This window comes from Epinephelus lanceolatus, chromosome 21, assembly GCF_041903045.1.
Source record: "Epinephelus lanceolatus isolate andai-2023 chromosome 21, ASM4190304v1, whole genome shotgun sequence".
Taxonomy (NCBI): domain Eukaryota; kingdom Metazoa; phylum Chordata; class Actinopteri; order Perciformes; family Serranidae; genus Epinephelus; species Epinephelus lanceolatus.
Genome location: NC_135754.1, coordinates 35,467,164 through 35,484,314, shown reverse-complemented (window position 1 = coordinate 35,484,314; position 17,151 = coordinate 35,467,164). Strand labels below are relative to the sequence as shown.

Sequence of the window (17,151 nt, the reverse complement as noted above, 5' to 3'; positions counted from 1 at the left end):
AATTGACTGTAGAAATATAAATACTTCTTTAAAACATGCTGAATATTGTGTCATCTAAAGTAACAGAGAGCTCCCAGGTGGGTCAGAAAAATGACTAGTTTAATGTTCTGAGATAAACCCGATGACTTTTCTTGGAATTCAGTTCAGCGGAGTTAATCACATATTAATTCTTCTGCTTCTTTACACCTGATGGTTTGGTTTTTAAAACGTCATCTAGTTCCTCATAACAATGGACGCTCTGGTATTGTTGGAGAACTAACACAACCTTCTTCTGCGTTTATTTTCACTAACAGACGAGTGGAGCATGGAGAAATATTAATATGCAAACAGGTGATTGAGTTTGTGTCTGCATTTAGTTCTGCCTATCGTCAGAGTCTCGTGCACACAGTTCTGCAACTGTTGACATTTATAAAACAGAACCACCCTTTCTAAAAAACAACTGTGTACTCGGGCTTTAAATATACAAAAAGACCACCTGATGGCAAGAAGTGACATCATCAACATATGATATCTTTAAAAGTCGACATCCTGTGTTGTGATGCCGTTTAAAGGGGAACTAATGTTTTTTTCAACCTGGGCCCTATTTTCCGATCTCCTTTTGTCTAAATGAGTGATAGGATGTTCAATATGTGACATTTCTCCAGTATGAAGCTAGGGCTGACCTGCCTGCAGCCCGTGAGTGCGCGCTATATTAAATAATAGGGCACTCAGACAGCGTCAAACAACGTCAAAATACGTTGCTGCTCCCTCTCTCTCCTCGTCCGCTCTTCAGTTTCAATGAGATCATGCATAACCCACGTGTCTTGTAAAGCTGCGATCATGTGACCGATGTGCTGCCGGGAGTAAACAAGGAAGCTGTCCTGGGCAGTCTGTAGGGAGGCAAGCTGGGGCTATGGACGTGTCAAAAAACACAGGACTTTCCCCAGGAGACAGTTGTTGGGAAACGTGTGAACTTTGACTCCTCACCATGTTTCATTTACAGGTTTAGGAAACATGGTGAGGACCTTAAAATGACTCAAAGTTCACACTGTTCTGAACTGTTCCTCTGCCTGTTGCTGCTCCCTCTCTCTCCTCGTCTGCTCTTCAGTTTCAATGAGCTCTGCGTCCACGTTCAAATAAATACGGGCAGTCATCAAATTCAAATGGCTCATCCAGATCCAGTTGGTCAAAATTGGGTAAAATTCAGCCATGACTACTCCTAACTCCTGGCATTTGTATGGTCACTCCAGCGGTAACTTCCTGCAACAGCTCAAATCTCGCGAGACGTGAGATTTCAGAGCCAGACTTTCACTCTCTGAGTGAGTGTTTTGACTTGCCACAACAAACATGTCCGAATTTGTACCCGATTTTGACCAGCTGGATCTGGATCAGCCATTTGAATTTGATGAGCGCCCGTATTTATTTGAACACGGAGTACACGGACGTACACGGACGCAGAGCTCATTGAAACTGAAGCGCGGACGAGGAGAGAGAGGGAGCAGCAACAGGCAGAGGAACATGTCTGAATCCAGCTAAAGGTAAACACACATGTTCATTTCTCCTTTCCGTTATGTTGTCAGATAATTATACTAACAATCCGAGCCTGTCTGTGTGAAAAAAATGCACTTTTAGTGGACGTATTTTGACGTTGTTTGACGCTGTCTGAGTGCCCTATTATTTAATATAGCGCACGCTCACGGGCTGCAGGCAGGTCAGCCCTAGCTTCATACTGGAGAAATGTCACATAGTGAACATCCTATCACTCATTTAGACAAAAGTAGATCGGAAAATAGGGCCCAGGTTGGAAAAACATTAGTTCCCCTTTAAATGGATATAAAATCAGAACCATAATATCTAGACCAGTCATTCTTTTGCAGCAGAAAGTTACGGTTTCTGTCTTCCATGTCATCACATTGTGCACAGACCTGCACCTGATGTAGGCTTTATACCAAAATGTAATATATTACTGTATTACTGTAAAGCATTACAAAAGTAATGTGTAACCCCCAACACTGACTGATATATAGATATACCTATTTTAAACTACTTATATAAAGTTATAGAAAAGTTTTGAAAGTTCATTGAAAAAAGGTGTTAATTATGAGTTATTATGAGTTCCCAACTTGCAAATTGCATCCATGTCAACATACAAGTTGTAATTACAGCTGTGACACTCAGATATTTATAAATGCCCCAAGATATCCGATTTGACACTAATTAATACTGAAGTGCCTGAAAAGCAAACAAACAGACGCCTCACATCAGCCAGATTCTGTCCTTCAGTGTAATTAAACCTAAATTCAATGTGTTGGAGTATTTTAATTCTCACATGGTCATTTTAAAATAAGAACTACACACCTGTATCCATTTCACCTAGAAGAAGAACCTTCCTATGTACAGAGTTTCAGGTTTTCCAGGAACCCTGCGAGTCCTGTGAGTGACCTGGTCATCACTCTTCAGTTCACCGTATCTCCCTCTGTGACAGACATGTTTTCACCACCTGACACCTGCCTCTTGTCCCTGGGCCCTCCTGTCAGCGCTCAGACTGACGGGCTGAAACCTGGTCTGTGAAATGTATCGCCGAGCTTCACACACTGTTATTCGCAGCGACATAAAGCAGCTTCCCGCCTCGCCTCGGGTGTCTTTGTTCCAGCGGTGAGAAGCTCATTGTGCTCTCTGTGTACATACATGAAGATTATTGTGATGAAGCACACGGGAGCATTTGACTTCCTGTGGACAGTATGGGAGGCAAGAGAGAGTTCACGAACAGTGACAGAAAGGTCACGCCATCGACCATCCCCTCCACCTTCTGATGAGCTCATATATGTAATCATATGTTCATATATCACGTCACTTTAGAAACATTGATATGATAATGATTTGTAAAAACATATATTGGCAACATTTCCTTCTGGTGACTGCGCTGAGCGTACATGTCATAACACATCATTTGTCATGTATCATGTTGTGTATCATGTCATTGGGTCACTGATACAGTATTCAACACAATCCCTCTTTTCTCTGAACGTGTGAAATGTTTGGTTTTAGTTTACGAGCTCATATCTGCGGGGCATCATTTGAAACTTTGCCCCCTTTTGTTCGCTGAATGGGGGTTAAGAGACTTTTCATCCTCCAGCTCGTACAGTAAGCGGAGAGAGACAGTGGAAAAGTACAGTAAGACTCCTCTCGCTGTGGGTTGTGAAATACTGGAGCTTCTCAGGGAAAAGAGGCTGGATGGAAACTTGACACGTGTGAGCAGTGTGTGGTGATCTGCTGGCCTGATTATGTCTGAATGTCGTGGAAAGTGAGGCTAACAAACCTCAATAAACCTGACAACCACTGAATGGTTTGATGACTTTTTATTCCCCCCTGCAGGTCTGCCTTACGGCTGGGAGGAGGCCTACACTGCAGATGGAGTCAAGTACTACATCAAGTAAGAGGACTCAGACATCAGTTGAAGTATACGCTATATTTAGAATATTTTCACTGCTTTACCTTGACGTTTAGACAACCCTTTCTGACAGAGAAACCGTTAACTGCTTCAGTTCCTCATCTATGTTCTCTTCAAATTCACCAGACTCCACTGACAAAAACAGCTGCCAACACATTCTCACCCCCACATCGCCAAAAGGCCCGTCACATACAAATATGATACGCTAGGTTTCCTCCTGCATCAGTTTTGGATGTTCAGCGATGACTTGTCAGTTTACGTGTAGGTTATAAACTTTGTGTTTTAAAGCCCTGACACACGAAGCCGACGGTCAGCCATCGACCAAAGTCGGGCCTTCGGCGAGCGTCTGTCGCCCTAGTTTTTGCGGTGTGTCCCGCACCGTCGGCCCATCGGCATCGGTGGCTTTTCGGCCAATTGAGCATGTTGAATCGGCGGCGGAGCTTGTCAGTAAGAGAGATCACTCTGATTGGCTGTTCAGGTTTTATTTCCTCACCCCTGTAGCGAGTTAATCTGTCTGTAGTGAAACCGGGGCTAACCGGTGCTTCCTCCTCAGGCTCCACTTCACTCAGCTGCCCCACAGACCCGCTGCTTCTTCACACTTTAACCTGAATAACAAACCGGAGCTAGCTGGGAGCGGCTAGCGGAGCGTTAGCTGCAGCATTGCCAGAGGGAAGCACAGCCAGTTAGCCTCCGCTAGTCTCCGAGCTAGCCCCAGCTCTCCGTTTGGATCCAACCGGAGCACCGAGCCCTGGTTTGTTATTCAGGTTAAAGTGGGAAGAAGCAGCGGGTTTATCGGGCAGCTGAGTGAAGTGGAGCCTGCGGAGGAAACACCGGGACCGTCCGGATGTAATAGTCCGTGGAGGTGCTGTGGTGCTCGGCTGCACAGATAGGAAACCCCTCGGCTGACAGGATGTACCACTCTCTCACTCTGCTCTCTCTCACGCAGGCGCAGAGCGTACATGCCACTTGGCCGTCGGATGTAGTCCGTGTAGTGTGTTCAAATGCAACTGACACAGGGCGACGTGAGGCGACGTAGACGACGCAACAGTTGGCTTTCATCGCCGCTAGTTCTTTGATGTCGGTTTGGTGTGTCTGCAGCTTTAGGGTTACTTACTTAAGCTTAGGCAACAAAGGAACGTTGTTAGATTCAGAAAAAAAAGCATGGTTTGGCTTAAAATAACCTTTTTACTAATGCAATATAGCATCATGTGACCTACATGACATACATCATGTGCATTGACTGTATATGGATGTACCTACCATGATGTCACCCATTGGTTTGTGGACTAACAGTTTGAAGCCTTGAGCAGTGACTTCTGGCGTCAGACACTGAGGAAAATAGTGGGCCTCCCAATACTCAACTTGTCGCTGTTATTCTGTAATGGCGCCTGGTGGTGTTAGGGGGAAAAGTGGCTGCACAACAATGTAAGTTAAGGGGGGCAAAAAGTTCGAATAGGGCAGGTGGAAGGGTGGTGGAGGGGTCCAACAACCATGTTCTTTCACCCAGGAGGCCGGTGTTCACTTCCTGTTAGATTGTAAAGACTGTTCTTTTTTCCTAAACCCAACCACGTGTGTGTTTTGGCTAAATGTAACTATGTGCATTTGTTGTTAAAGGAAAAGAACCGACGTACCAATATAGTGCTTTTATTTTGAAAGAGACTGTTTGCAAACTACATTTCCTGTGAAAACAGAAGTGTATTTTGAAAACAGACAATGCACGTAACAGGCTGAAGTTTACACGGCGTCCCAGAACGTCAACAACCAACACACCCAGGGTACCTTGGACGTCATATGTGGACGTGGAAAGTCCATGACCAAACGTGGACATGTGACGAGGTCGGGGTGAGAATAAGTTGTTTTTAGAGCCATAGGTGACCATGTTTGGGCTAAAGGCTGGCAATGTGGTTGAGCCCGGAGTGGATCTGACTGAATGGTGAGCTATAGAGACCAAAACTGTTTTTTGTACCAGGTTGTAAACATGTTTATTTCTGCTGTAAAGTTTTAACATGGGGGTCTGTGGGGACTGACTTGCTCTTGGAGCCAGCCTCTGGTGGACGTTAGCGGAACTGCAGTTTTTGGGACTTCTGCATTGGCTTCATTTTTCAGCCCCAAAGGGTGATCCTTGGTCCTGTGACATTTGTCACTAGATTAACATGCTAAACAGACTAGCACACTACTAGCTTATTAAAATAACTCCATTGACCCTTGGTTTCTGACGGGACACGAACAGCGGCCTCCCTGGTGAAAGTACAATGTTTGTTGATCCATCCACCTCCCCTCCCACTGGTGGCCGTATGCAGACTTTTTTGCTCTTTTTTCCATGACAGTTGCCACACCACTAATTACTGAACTTCCACTGACCACTGAGCTTCCAGAGAAATGTCTGAGGAAGCAGTTTAGGCCTCAAGAAGCTGTCTGTCTGGTGATCTGTCACATTCAATACCTTGTTGTGTGTTACTCTGACCCGTGACAGTCATGTGACCCAGACGACATCATGGACCCTCCCTGTGACGAGTAGCGGCACCACGCTGCTTCCCGCAGCTTCGGAGACCTCAGAGCTGGAGGGACAGAGAAACGGCGAGGTGACCGACCGGAAGCCCAGCCCGTCCATTGAGACGGAGATGTGAAAACCTGCAGCAGACTCTCCCTCCTGTCTGTCATTAGTGTTACCATAGCAACATGACGTTTTTATCTGTACACGTTTTCTGAAGGTCACATTTTCCCATAGCCCCAATTAAAGTTATATATATTAAAATGTTTAGTTTCAAATCCACAGAACATTATTTAAATTAAAAGAAACAGTTTGACATTTGGTAAAAAAAAAAAATGGTTATTTGCTTTATTGCAGATGTTTAGATTGATTAGCTTAGCTTAGCATAAAGAGCTAGCCTGACTCTGTCCAAACTTAAATCCACCTATCAGCACCCAGTCTTCATGCTAAGGTAGACTAACCAGTGGCTGGCTGTAGCTTCACATTGGTATTGATGTTTTATCAAAGTCTTTCCTAAGTTTTTCTATAAATAAATATGGCAGACTGAATACTGGGGAGGTGTGTCTAGAATGATGCCTGAGACATTTAAAATATGTCCATAAATGTCTCTCTCTCTCTCTCTCTCTCTCTCTCTCTCTCTCTCTCTCTCTCTCTCTGTTGGACAGTGTCTTTGTTTTAACTGAAAAAACCTTCAGGGGAAATTTGGATTTACTGGTCTCTGGTTCTTTCCCTAGGAAGTAATGTGGTTGTAAAGCTTCAGTCCCTTTAGGTCTACAAGTGATATTAATTCAAAACGTTTCTGAATAAAGTTCTGCTGCAACTCATCAGTGGTTCAGCCTCGATTCATAAAACTTTTCCACATCCTGTCTGCTAGATGTCTTCTGCTGGATTTTTTTTGTCCTGGTTCCAGACCTTTGAGTTCCCATCTACATCTCTGATCCAAATAGTTCTGGTGTTGTGCTCATTGATGGCTGACACAGTTATCAATGTTATCGATTATCAGCAGGACTTAAGTAGAGATTTTTGTCTTCCCTTTATGAGTGAGAAAACATGATCAATTTACAAACTAAATTCAACAGAAGTGGAGTTGCTCATGTGGTCGAAGTTGACATCAACTATTTTGCTTTAAGTCCAAATTTGGTGAAATGTAAATCTGGTCCGATGACCAGCAACAAACCTCTTGCTGGTTTTAGCAGCTCAGTCGCTAGAAGAAAATGTTGGCATTGAATGTTTCTGGACACGTTACATTTCTATGTTTCATAGGTATATATCAACGTTTCTAAAGTGACGCAGTATATGAGCTGTGGAAGGGATGGAAGGCGAGATGGCTGCCAAGCTCCAGACCACTGTTGAGGACTAACAAACAACAAAACTGGCTGTGTTTTAGCGTGTCATTGCCATGTTTCCAGTGGCTTTCTAGTCACCAAACTTGGGAGTTTTTTCGCAACCCATTGCTGTTTTTCCGGTGGGAATAGTACCATGAACAGCAGTTGTTTTTTACAGAGACATCGCCGCGGTTCCTGCTTTTTCGGGAGGCCGGTAAAAAGTTCATAACAGTAGTCGAGTTGGCTTGGAATAAACACACAAATCAATTTCTCTGCATCTTTGGCATTTATAAATGGACATGCCGTAGTGATGTTGTTGATGATGTTGTCGCCATCTTGTTAATGTGGGACTTGAGGCTTTTGTTCTAGGGTGGACCAGCAGAATTTCAGTTTTGTCCTAATTTAACTTTAGAAACTGATTGCTCACCCATTTACTTTACTTATCAAATACCATCACTGAGGTAGATTAGCAAAGATTGGCAACTAATTGCCCTATCGATTGCACTGAGGTACATCAAATCAAACTAAATAAAATAAATAAAAGAATACAAAACCGCTGACAACACAAGATAAAAACAATAAAGATAATCAAATGAGACATATATAAAATAAGCAGTTTGCTAAAACTAATAAAAGGCTTTTTTGAACAGATTAATTTTTAAGAAGCGATTTAAAAGATGTCATTGATCAGCAGCCTCAGATCCTCAGGCAGGGAGCTCCAGAACTGAAGGGCCTCGGTCACCTTTAGTTTTGAGCCAAGACTGAGAAACAGCCAACAGGGCCCTGCCTGAGGATCTGAGGCTGCGCCCTGGTTCATCGGGGAGCAGCATCTCAACAATGTAGCTGGGGACAGAGCCATGAAATGCTTTAAAAGTCATCAGTAAAATCTTAAAATCAATTCTAAAACTGACTGGTAACCAGTGAAGAGGGGCCTAAACGGGGCTGAGGTGGTCATGTTTTCCAGTGTTAGTTAAAAGCCAAGCAGCTGCATTTTGCACTAGCTAAAGCCGTGAGATGACTTTTTGGCTCAACCCTGAAGACAAGGAGTTGCAGCAGTCTTACTATGAAGAAATAAAAGCATGGATGACCTTCTCAAGATCATGTTGAGAGAGATCGGACCTGATTTTGGAGATGATTCTTCATTGAAAGAAAGAGGACTGGCCAAGGTGGTTTTGTAGAATAATGATGGAGTTTGGACGACCAAAGAGGATTATTTCTGATTTACTTTGGGACACTCAGCAGTTTTTGTCAGACAGACAGGAAAAAACATGTTTAAAACTGCCTTCTTCACTGGTTTTATGCAGAAGAAAAGGAGCCAAGGATGGATCCTTGGGGAACACCACAGGTCAGAGGAGTCACAGAGGAGGAGCCATTGCCAATGGTGACTGAGATCAGTTCGATAAAAACAAAGTTTACAAAAGACAGGTAGTGATGGATTTTATAGCTGCAGCATTGTTTGGTTCAGCAGAACCATTTGGGTTTTTCAAATAATGCTTTTTGTAATTAAATAGTAAAATGCAAGGAATTTCTACGTGTATCTGTACTGGTAATGCACCAACCCTGAAATCATCTTTACTTTCTCTAACAGATACCTGATACTTTCTGGAAGATAAAGCTGCATTTACATCAGTACTACAGTACAAAGAGTGTACTTCAGATGTTCGTATAATCTTTTCAGGAGAATATTAACTGTAAATAATGTATAAGTATGTTGATAACACTTCTTTTCAGCGGTGAGTGTCTGCAGGTATTTAGCACTATAGAGCTGAAAACACTTATATGAATCATTTTTTAAAGGTCACATAGGCTGTTTTCACACAGATACCTTCATCACATAAACACCATTTAATGCAATTCAAACCTAAGAGGAAGATATCTTGAGAACTCTTTGAGACTCGAACATTTTTCCTCTCCACCACTTGAGTCTGTCTGGACTGAGTAGCTGTGCTCTGTTCTTTGTCTCTGCTCCCTTCCCAGCCTTTACAACCTTTCAGGCTGAACAGTCGGCATGTTTTTATTCCCAGCGACAGGAAGGTTTTCTCAGTGCATGAGGCTATTCTGAGAAGGTCTACATTCCTGGCTCTGAATTGTTCTTCAGGGCCACAATAGAGCCTGAAGTTTGCTGCTACAAGCCTGTCCAAACTAACAAGACGTGTTTTTCTTCTCTGTCGTGGCTCGAGGGTAGAAAGACTGAGAGTAATCAGCGGCGAGTCAACACGTCAGCTCTCCCATCTGACAGAGGAGATAAGACAGAGATGATGGAGCTGGTTCTCAATCGTTTATTTTCAACCTTAATTAATGTTTTTATAATCAAGACAGAAGAACGAGAACATGTGGTATTTATAAAGTGGTAGAAATATAATGGAAGGATCAGCCTGTCAGATTCAGACTTCTGGTTTGAGCTTCTTAGCTTCAAAATAAAAGTGCAAGTATGACAAAATCTGATTTACTTAAAGGTCCAGTGTGTAGGATTTGGAGGGAAATATTGGTTGTAATGTAATATAATGTAATAAGTATGTTTCCTTTTGTGTATAATCACCTGAAAATAAGAATCATTGTGTTTATGTTAGCGTAGAATGAGTTTATGCTTATGTAGGGCGCAGGTCCTCGTCTACGGAGATCACCAAGTTGCACCACCACGTTTCTACAGTAGCCCAGAACAGACTAAACACTGGCTCTAAACAGGGATATTTTTGTGTTGGCCACTGTAGTTAGAAGTCCCTCCGTGACGAGCAGTGTCGTTGAAACACTTTTTTTTTTTTTTTTAAGTGAAACTGCTCTTTCAGCATTTTTACCTGTTGAATTACCAGGTCCATTTTTTCTGGGAGAAGAAGAGACCTCTGCGGATAATTCGGTTCCTGTTAAAAAACTCCTGAACATCTGGATCTTAAGTTAACAGGAAAAAGGGTAAGCACTCATTAGCATGCCTGGCAGCATTGGAAAACCTCAATGTATTCAGTGTTTTTACTGGTTCAACTCATCCTATCCTTTTTTTTGCAGAGGATTAGACCTCTGCCAACTCAGTCTCACTCCGAAGATGTCAAAAACTGGCACTTGGTCAGTGACTTCTGGTGTCGCGAAAAAAGCCGTCTTTTCATGTTGGCATGATACGCAGCCGGTTGTCGTTATTGTTATTGCGCTCATGGCAAGGCTTAACTATACAGACCAGTGAACAGTGATAACTAACACATCTTTGGGGTCATCAGGTGGGAACCTCCTTTCACCACTGTTTTGTCTAGTTGGTCCCACGACACCTTCAGGAGGCTAGACAGTGATCTCTGGCATCCCAGAGACACTCCCCCAATGCCAGGTCTCCCCAGGTGCTCCCCGCACCAACCCAACAACCTCCTTTACCTTACCTATACTACCACAGAGGAGGTAGACCCGGGGAAAGTAGCCTAATTAAGGCTATAACACTCCTCCACCGGGTTTGTTTCAAGAAAAAATGTTGGATATATACGTTTCTGCAAACAACATTTGTACGTTATTATGTAGCTCAGATGTTTAATTCAACAACACTGTGGTAATCAGGTGGTTAGGTTTAGGAACAAAGAACACTTGGTCATGTTTAGGACAAGATCATGTTTTGTCTTAAAATAAAAATGTCAATTCACGGTGTTGTACCTACGTAGTGCTTTTATTTTGAAAGAGACTGCATGCAAACTGTACATTTCCTGTGAAAACAGAAGTGTATTTTGAAAACAGACAATGCATGTAACAGGCTGAAGTTGACACGGCGTCCCAGAACGTCAACAACCAACACACCCAGGGTACCTTGGACGTCATATGTGGACGTGGAAAGTCCATGACCAAACGTGGACATGTGACGAGGTCGTAGTATGAATGTGTTGCATATAATTCGCCTCCTGAACATCTGGATGTTATCAGAGAAAACGAGGGAGCACACATTAGACCAGCAGCCTGTCTCTGACAAGCCGAACAGAGTTGGAAAAACACTGATTGGTAACATGAAAGTTATTTTTTCAGTGTTTTTACTAGTTTAAATCACCATATCTGTTTGTTTGCGAGAGGAGGAGACCTCTTCCAATAATTTAGCTCCAAGTAAAAACCTGAGCCGTGAACACTGAGGGAATCAGTGTTCAAGCTGTAGACAGTCTTTACCAAATGTAGTAATGTGTCGTAATGAACTCAGCACTGATGTTTATGAACCAACTGCAGCACTTCACTTCTGGCTCAGAGACACAAATAACTACAATTTTTTCCACCAAATTTCTCTCAAATATGTTACATTTTTCTTTCTTTGATTTCATTTCTTCACTTTTACCTGGAGAAATGAAACTTGAGAAGCTCAGGACGAGAGCGATGGTACACTGTCAAACATTTTAAAGAACTCATAAAACCCCTGTAACAATTTGCTGACTGTGTCCTCAGAAGCCGCACTGTACCACATATTAGAGTTATTATTGGATTGTAACATGTGTTATGTCATAGAGTCAGATCGATATAGAAAAGGTCTTTCCATTTGATGTGGGATTTTAAACCGATTCTTCTCTGTTTTGTTCTTCTGCTGACGTCTTTACTCGAAAGTAACAAAATAAAAGGCTGTAATAATAAGATTATTCTACTGTTGAGCTGCGGGTGAAGAAGTCATTGGGGGAATCATTTATTAAGTGTGAGGCTTTGGCGCTCTTGGAGTGTGTGAATGTGTGTGTGTGTGTGTGTGTGTGTGTGTGTGTGTGAATGGTAGTATTTATAGTGTGTGCGCGAGGGCTGGAAGTGGAAGGGCCGAGCCAATATTCTTCCTGCCTCAGGCTCCAAGTATTGATTTCCCTTCGCGCTAGCAAGTGCAGCTATAAATATCTGCCATGCTTGGAAACACTAATGACATGAGACACACACACACATATACACACACACTCATAAACATCTAAACACAAAGCTGATTGCATGACCACAGTTGATGGTTTGTTTGCTTTTGTTTTTGATGTTTGAGACATCTCTAACGGCGTGAAAACATCAGTTCACATTAGCGTTTGTTGTGGAGCAACTGATGCATGAGAAAAATCTACATTTGTAATTTGTAACATCTCGAGTCTTTGGAGCCGGATAGGACAATTCTGATCAGTAGTTTCATGTCCTTGAATTTGTTTCCTGTCCTAAAATCACACATCATTCCCTTAAATAACAAATTGTATCCTACAAAACCATATTGACCCAAGTGTAAGACAGTATTCTTTCTGGTCAGCCTAATTATATTCAGCCCGTCCTCATTCCTAGATCGTCAAAAGCTGTTGTGTGGTCATGCCCCTCAGCATCTGATATCGACAACAAAGGCATCCTGTTTATGAGACACAGCTTATAACTACCTTCAGCGTAAACCCTCTGCAGCAACATGTGACGCTGAGAGCAACTGAAAAAGCAAGAAGGTCTGCGTATGGGGAGGTGGAGGGGTCAAACGAAACAAGACTTCAACCCTCGAGACTGTTGTTTGTGTATGTATGATCAATATGCACTCACTTCACTCACATTATGTAGCTTTATTGCTTTAACCTGACTGCGACCATTTCACCACATTAACCACATGTTCCACAAAGAGACACTAAAGGTTACCTTGTGCATCGCTATCAGACGCCGTGACAAAGGCAAGGTACATATATACGGATAACTTACCTATAAATAGTTATACATACAGTCACAATATACTTTATTTTTTTATATAAATAGATATAAATGCAGTTACTATATACACATGTCTGCGACTATATATCTCTACATACCCTTGGAGTTAAACCCTTTCTTCCCCGTTTTTTGTAAAAATCATATGTTTGTATTTCTTTTTAAACTGGGTGATGTTTGAACATTGCTCCACATTCAGTCTGTTCCATGATCTTACTCCGTTGATTGTCCTACAAAATCTTTTCACAGTTGTTCGGTACCTGCAAGTTTTGAAATTTAACTTTCCCCTTAAATTATACCCTCCCTTTCTTTCATAAAACATGTTTTGTAAGTGGATTGGTGCTGATTTATTCCTAATTTTGCACATAAATTGTGCTGTTTGAAATTCAACAATGTCATGAAATTTGATTATTTTAGATTTATGAAATAGTGATTATGTTTACAATGTTGTGCTTCTGTAACCAAGATGTGCTCCAGAATTCTTAAGTTAGATTTTTATCTAAGTGTGGATGATTTACAATTTGAGAGCACAAGTTGCTCATTGAACGCAGTAATTTGTCCATTTTACTGCGGCTTCCAGGCTTTGTGCATTTCCATCCTGACCACCTGTGACCTCATGTTATCTGGATAAAGGTTCATGATTTTTGTCCTGATAGAGCTGCGGTGGACAAAAAACATTGAGATATTTATAGAGAATTGGAGCTGCGTTCGAGACACTGCCTGTATTAGATCATCTGTTCATGCACACACACAGTCCTGCTCTCTGCTCGTGTCTGAACACTTTACAACCAAATCAGCGGCAAAGTTACACAACCTGCAAAGCCTCTTTTCCTTGATTCAACCTGCAGAACTCAAAGGTCACAGACGGCATCAACAACTCTGTGAGGATTGGATTAAAAAGCTTGACCCAAACAGATCACAGTCAGCCAGTGATTGGCCCGCCTAACAAAGTCACTGATGATGAGTTTAACAGAAAACCCCGAATGACTCCAGCTACATCTCTGTTCCTTAAGTTCTTTGTGATGACAGGTCTTAATAAGCGTCTAGCAGGTCTTGGCTCGGCCACGCTGAGTCTTAAGACGTACCAGGAGGTTCTGACTGAGCTCATTCAAGCCAGCTTTGGTTATGTAAATCAGAATTTCAAAGAGCAATGCAGGCACGACACTCACACTGGGATTACATGACCACACTGCTGTTTACAGTGGGTTATAAAAAAACAAAAAGTGACCCACAAAACAAGGGCTTCTGTGTAACTGAGCTCCTGTGGTAAATTAGCTCCTCAGCATGAACTGGACTGGAGGCAAATCCCTTCGTTTAGGAGGAAAATCCAATTTACTCTTCTGGAAGTTTCACAGTAGACTCTCTGTGGCCCAGACTTTGACCGAATGATAAAGAATAACTAGAAACCCAGTTATGAATCCTTGTTGCCATGTTTACAGCATATTCTGTGTCATAACGAGGACTAATATCTTTGTGTTCTGACAATAAAAGAGACTGATTAGGTTTTAGCCGTGTTTGTAGCCACACTGGTGTCCTGGCGCTAAAGATGGTGACGTCTGTTGGTCATTTGTTCCAATCTCCAGTTAATTAATCCTGATAACTCTGCACTACCGTACACATCAGATTATCCATTTGTTAAACATTTAAGATCGTGACAGGATGCCTTGAATTTCTGTTAATCCCAGATGTTCCAGATTAATACTATTAAATTCATATTTTAATTTTAACTGACAGCTGATTCTCATTCCCAACTTGCCAGATACTGCTGCTCTGTTAGTCAGCACGATGTTTGCTTCCCATGTGAATTCTGATCCAAATCATCCTGTTTTCTTCTAAAGCTAACCACTTGCATTTGTTGCACGAGAAAATAAACCAAGAGAAAGACTTTATGCATCTAATGTGCAGAAACCGTACATTTTCTGTTGAAAATGGAAGTGTATTTTGAAAAGACACAATGCATGTAACAGATGTAAATTGACACGCTGTCCAGGAACATCAGCAACAGACACAGGAGGATACCTGCCTACCTGGAGACGGGGAAGTCCACTGACAAAGCAGTGATATTTGACGAGTTGGGGTGAGAACATGTTTAATATGACCATTTTTAGCGAAGACAGTCATTTTTTTCCAGCGCATTCTGCACCTTTGAAGCATGATCCTGACTTAGTGTTAAACAAAACTATCTTTGCTTTTTTATGTCTGTCTGAAGCAAAGGAAGGAATGTTATCTTTCAGTCCAGCACCTTTGGAACCAGCAGTGACCCTTCAGACATGGTACCTAGACCCTCGGTCTGTTCAGACAGTCCTCTTAAATGTGGGCGGGGTTGTTGTCACTCACTGCTCCGTCCAGCACTCGCTGTATTTCCTCATCAGCGGTGACACAGATGGAAGTCTGCACCTGGTTTATCGTCCACAGAACGAGGCTGCACGCCCACATTTTCACAACAAAATAGAACAGGCTGCAGTGAGAGTCTCTCTCCATGGGATATTTAAAAATAGCAGCTTTGTGCATTTAGTCCTTCTCAGGCAAGCTCAGGGGTTTAGTGTTGCTGTAGCCCACAGGAAGTGAGGATTAGAATATATGACCTTCACATAATCCGCTCCAAATTAATCTGTATTTTTAAAGTCATTACTAAAAGTGTGTGTCATATAAAAACTAAAGTGATGCTCAAAGTTGTCACAGTGAAATTTAAGGTGTGCTGATGGATTCACGTCATCAACTCATGCATTGAGTAACATTACAAGTTAACGTTCCACCTTAAAAGTTGCCGGCAGTCGGCCCAGTGAATGAAGTTATTTTTTTCTCTTTCATTTTATAGTTGTAGTTTACTGATGTATGAACAGAGGTTACATAAAACCAGAGTGACCGTCCTCTACTGACCAATCAGACTGCAGGGTTTCTAGCTCCACCTTTTAGTACCAGATCTGTGTGCTAGGTACCCCAACAGAGGGAGGACCAAACATGGGGACGCTAAGGAACAGCTCTGTTGGTACCATCCACAACTTTTACTGTGGAAATGGAAATAAAAACATGCTGGACTGAACCGTACCGTACCGCTCAGTGGAAACGAGGCTTTAATGTAATGCAGACTCTTATGTGTTGTGCTGAAGAACACGCTGCTTCACGAAAGTCTGCCAGTGAAAGTCTGAACCATGATGGAGAGACGTGAGCGTGATGTGACGGAGAAGCATCCAGTAGACATGAGACATGCACAGAAGCACAATAGCCTTACAGCGAGTCCTTGCCGTTTCCTGTCGGGAGTGTGCCCCCAAAACTGGATATTTTAAGCCATAACCAAGTGTTTTTCTTTTGTGCCTAAACCTAACCACATTTTAAGCCCAGCACTGTGGGCTGTCACATAAGATTAGTCTCACCTGGGGACCTCTAGTCATTAGTAATAATTGTAGATGTAATCTGTGATCTCAATCCTGTGCAAATCTGCCATGACTGCATTTTGTCAAGTAAAAACATCACTGTAGGTGAAGACTCACATGATGTGTCGTCACTTGATGTACTGTTGGTGTGTAATATTTATTAGAGCAGCTTTAAAATGAACACCTGCTCAGAATGTCCCATAAATCTGTCTGCAGAGCAGCAGACGGTGTTTCTAACAGGTGTAACCATTAATGTATACAGACACTGCAGGTGGTGACAGCGAGTGGGTCACAGATCGACCGTGCGTATTAAAGGGATGAGTCAGAGCTTTGCGTTTGTCCGAGTCACCTCTCAGTGAGTCTGAGCCCTGTCCTACTTTCCTCGCTCACAAAGGTCGTCACAACATCACCGTGCTGTAGCAACCGCTGTTGCTAAAGAAGTTTTAATGAGAGCAGGGCTGATAGGGATTTGTCAGGGCTGCTGAGGATTTCTTCTTCTTTTTCCAGCCGGTGTCACATCTGGTGTTTGGCTGCTGGATGTAAGAGGAGTCTGACTGAAGGTGGTCACAGTGAGCCATCTCATGTTCACATGTTCACATGTACAGACAGGTCTGATGATATGGGCCAGTACAATCACTCAAACACAGAGTGTACATGTGTCACTTAGCTGTTATGTAATGACCTTAAAATATCCCTTTAATATTTCTCTGCTGTTAAATACCTGATAAAGTCACGGCCTCACAGAGTGTTCATACGTGTCACCATCACAGTGTTTTCATGAGGCCCCTCCTCTCCTCTCCTTTTGCTTCTTTCTTTCATGTCCTTTTTCTTCCCTTCACTCATTTCCTCCTCTCCTCTCATCCCCTCTCCTCTTCTCCTTCTTTCCTCTCTTGT

At 42.5% G+C, this 17,151-nt stretch overlaps 1 protein-coding gene across 1 annotated transcript in view; it reads left to right on the top strand.

Annotated features, from left to right (window-relative positions):
* Nucleotides 1-6,745, top strand: part of stxbp4 (syntaxin binding protein 4) — a 79,498-nt gene extending 72,753 nt beyond the window's left edge. The window contains exons 21-22 of the mRNA XM_033610627.2: nucleotides 3,355-3,412; nucleotides 5,904-6,745. Of these exons, the coding sequence (XP_033466518.2) occupies nucleotides 3,355-3,412; nucleotides 5,904-6,057 (212 nt within the window). The 3' untranslated portion in view covers nucleotides 6,058-6,745. The remainder of the gene's footprint in view (nucleotides 1-3,354; nucleotides 3,413-5,903) is intronic.
* The last annotated feature ends 10,406 nt before the right edge of the window (nucleotides 6,746-17,151 follow it).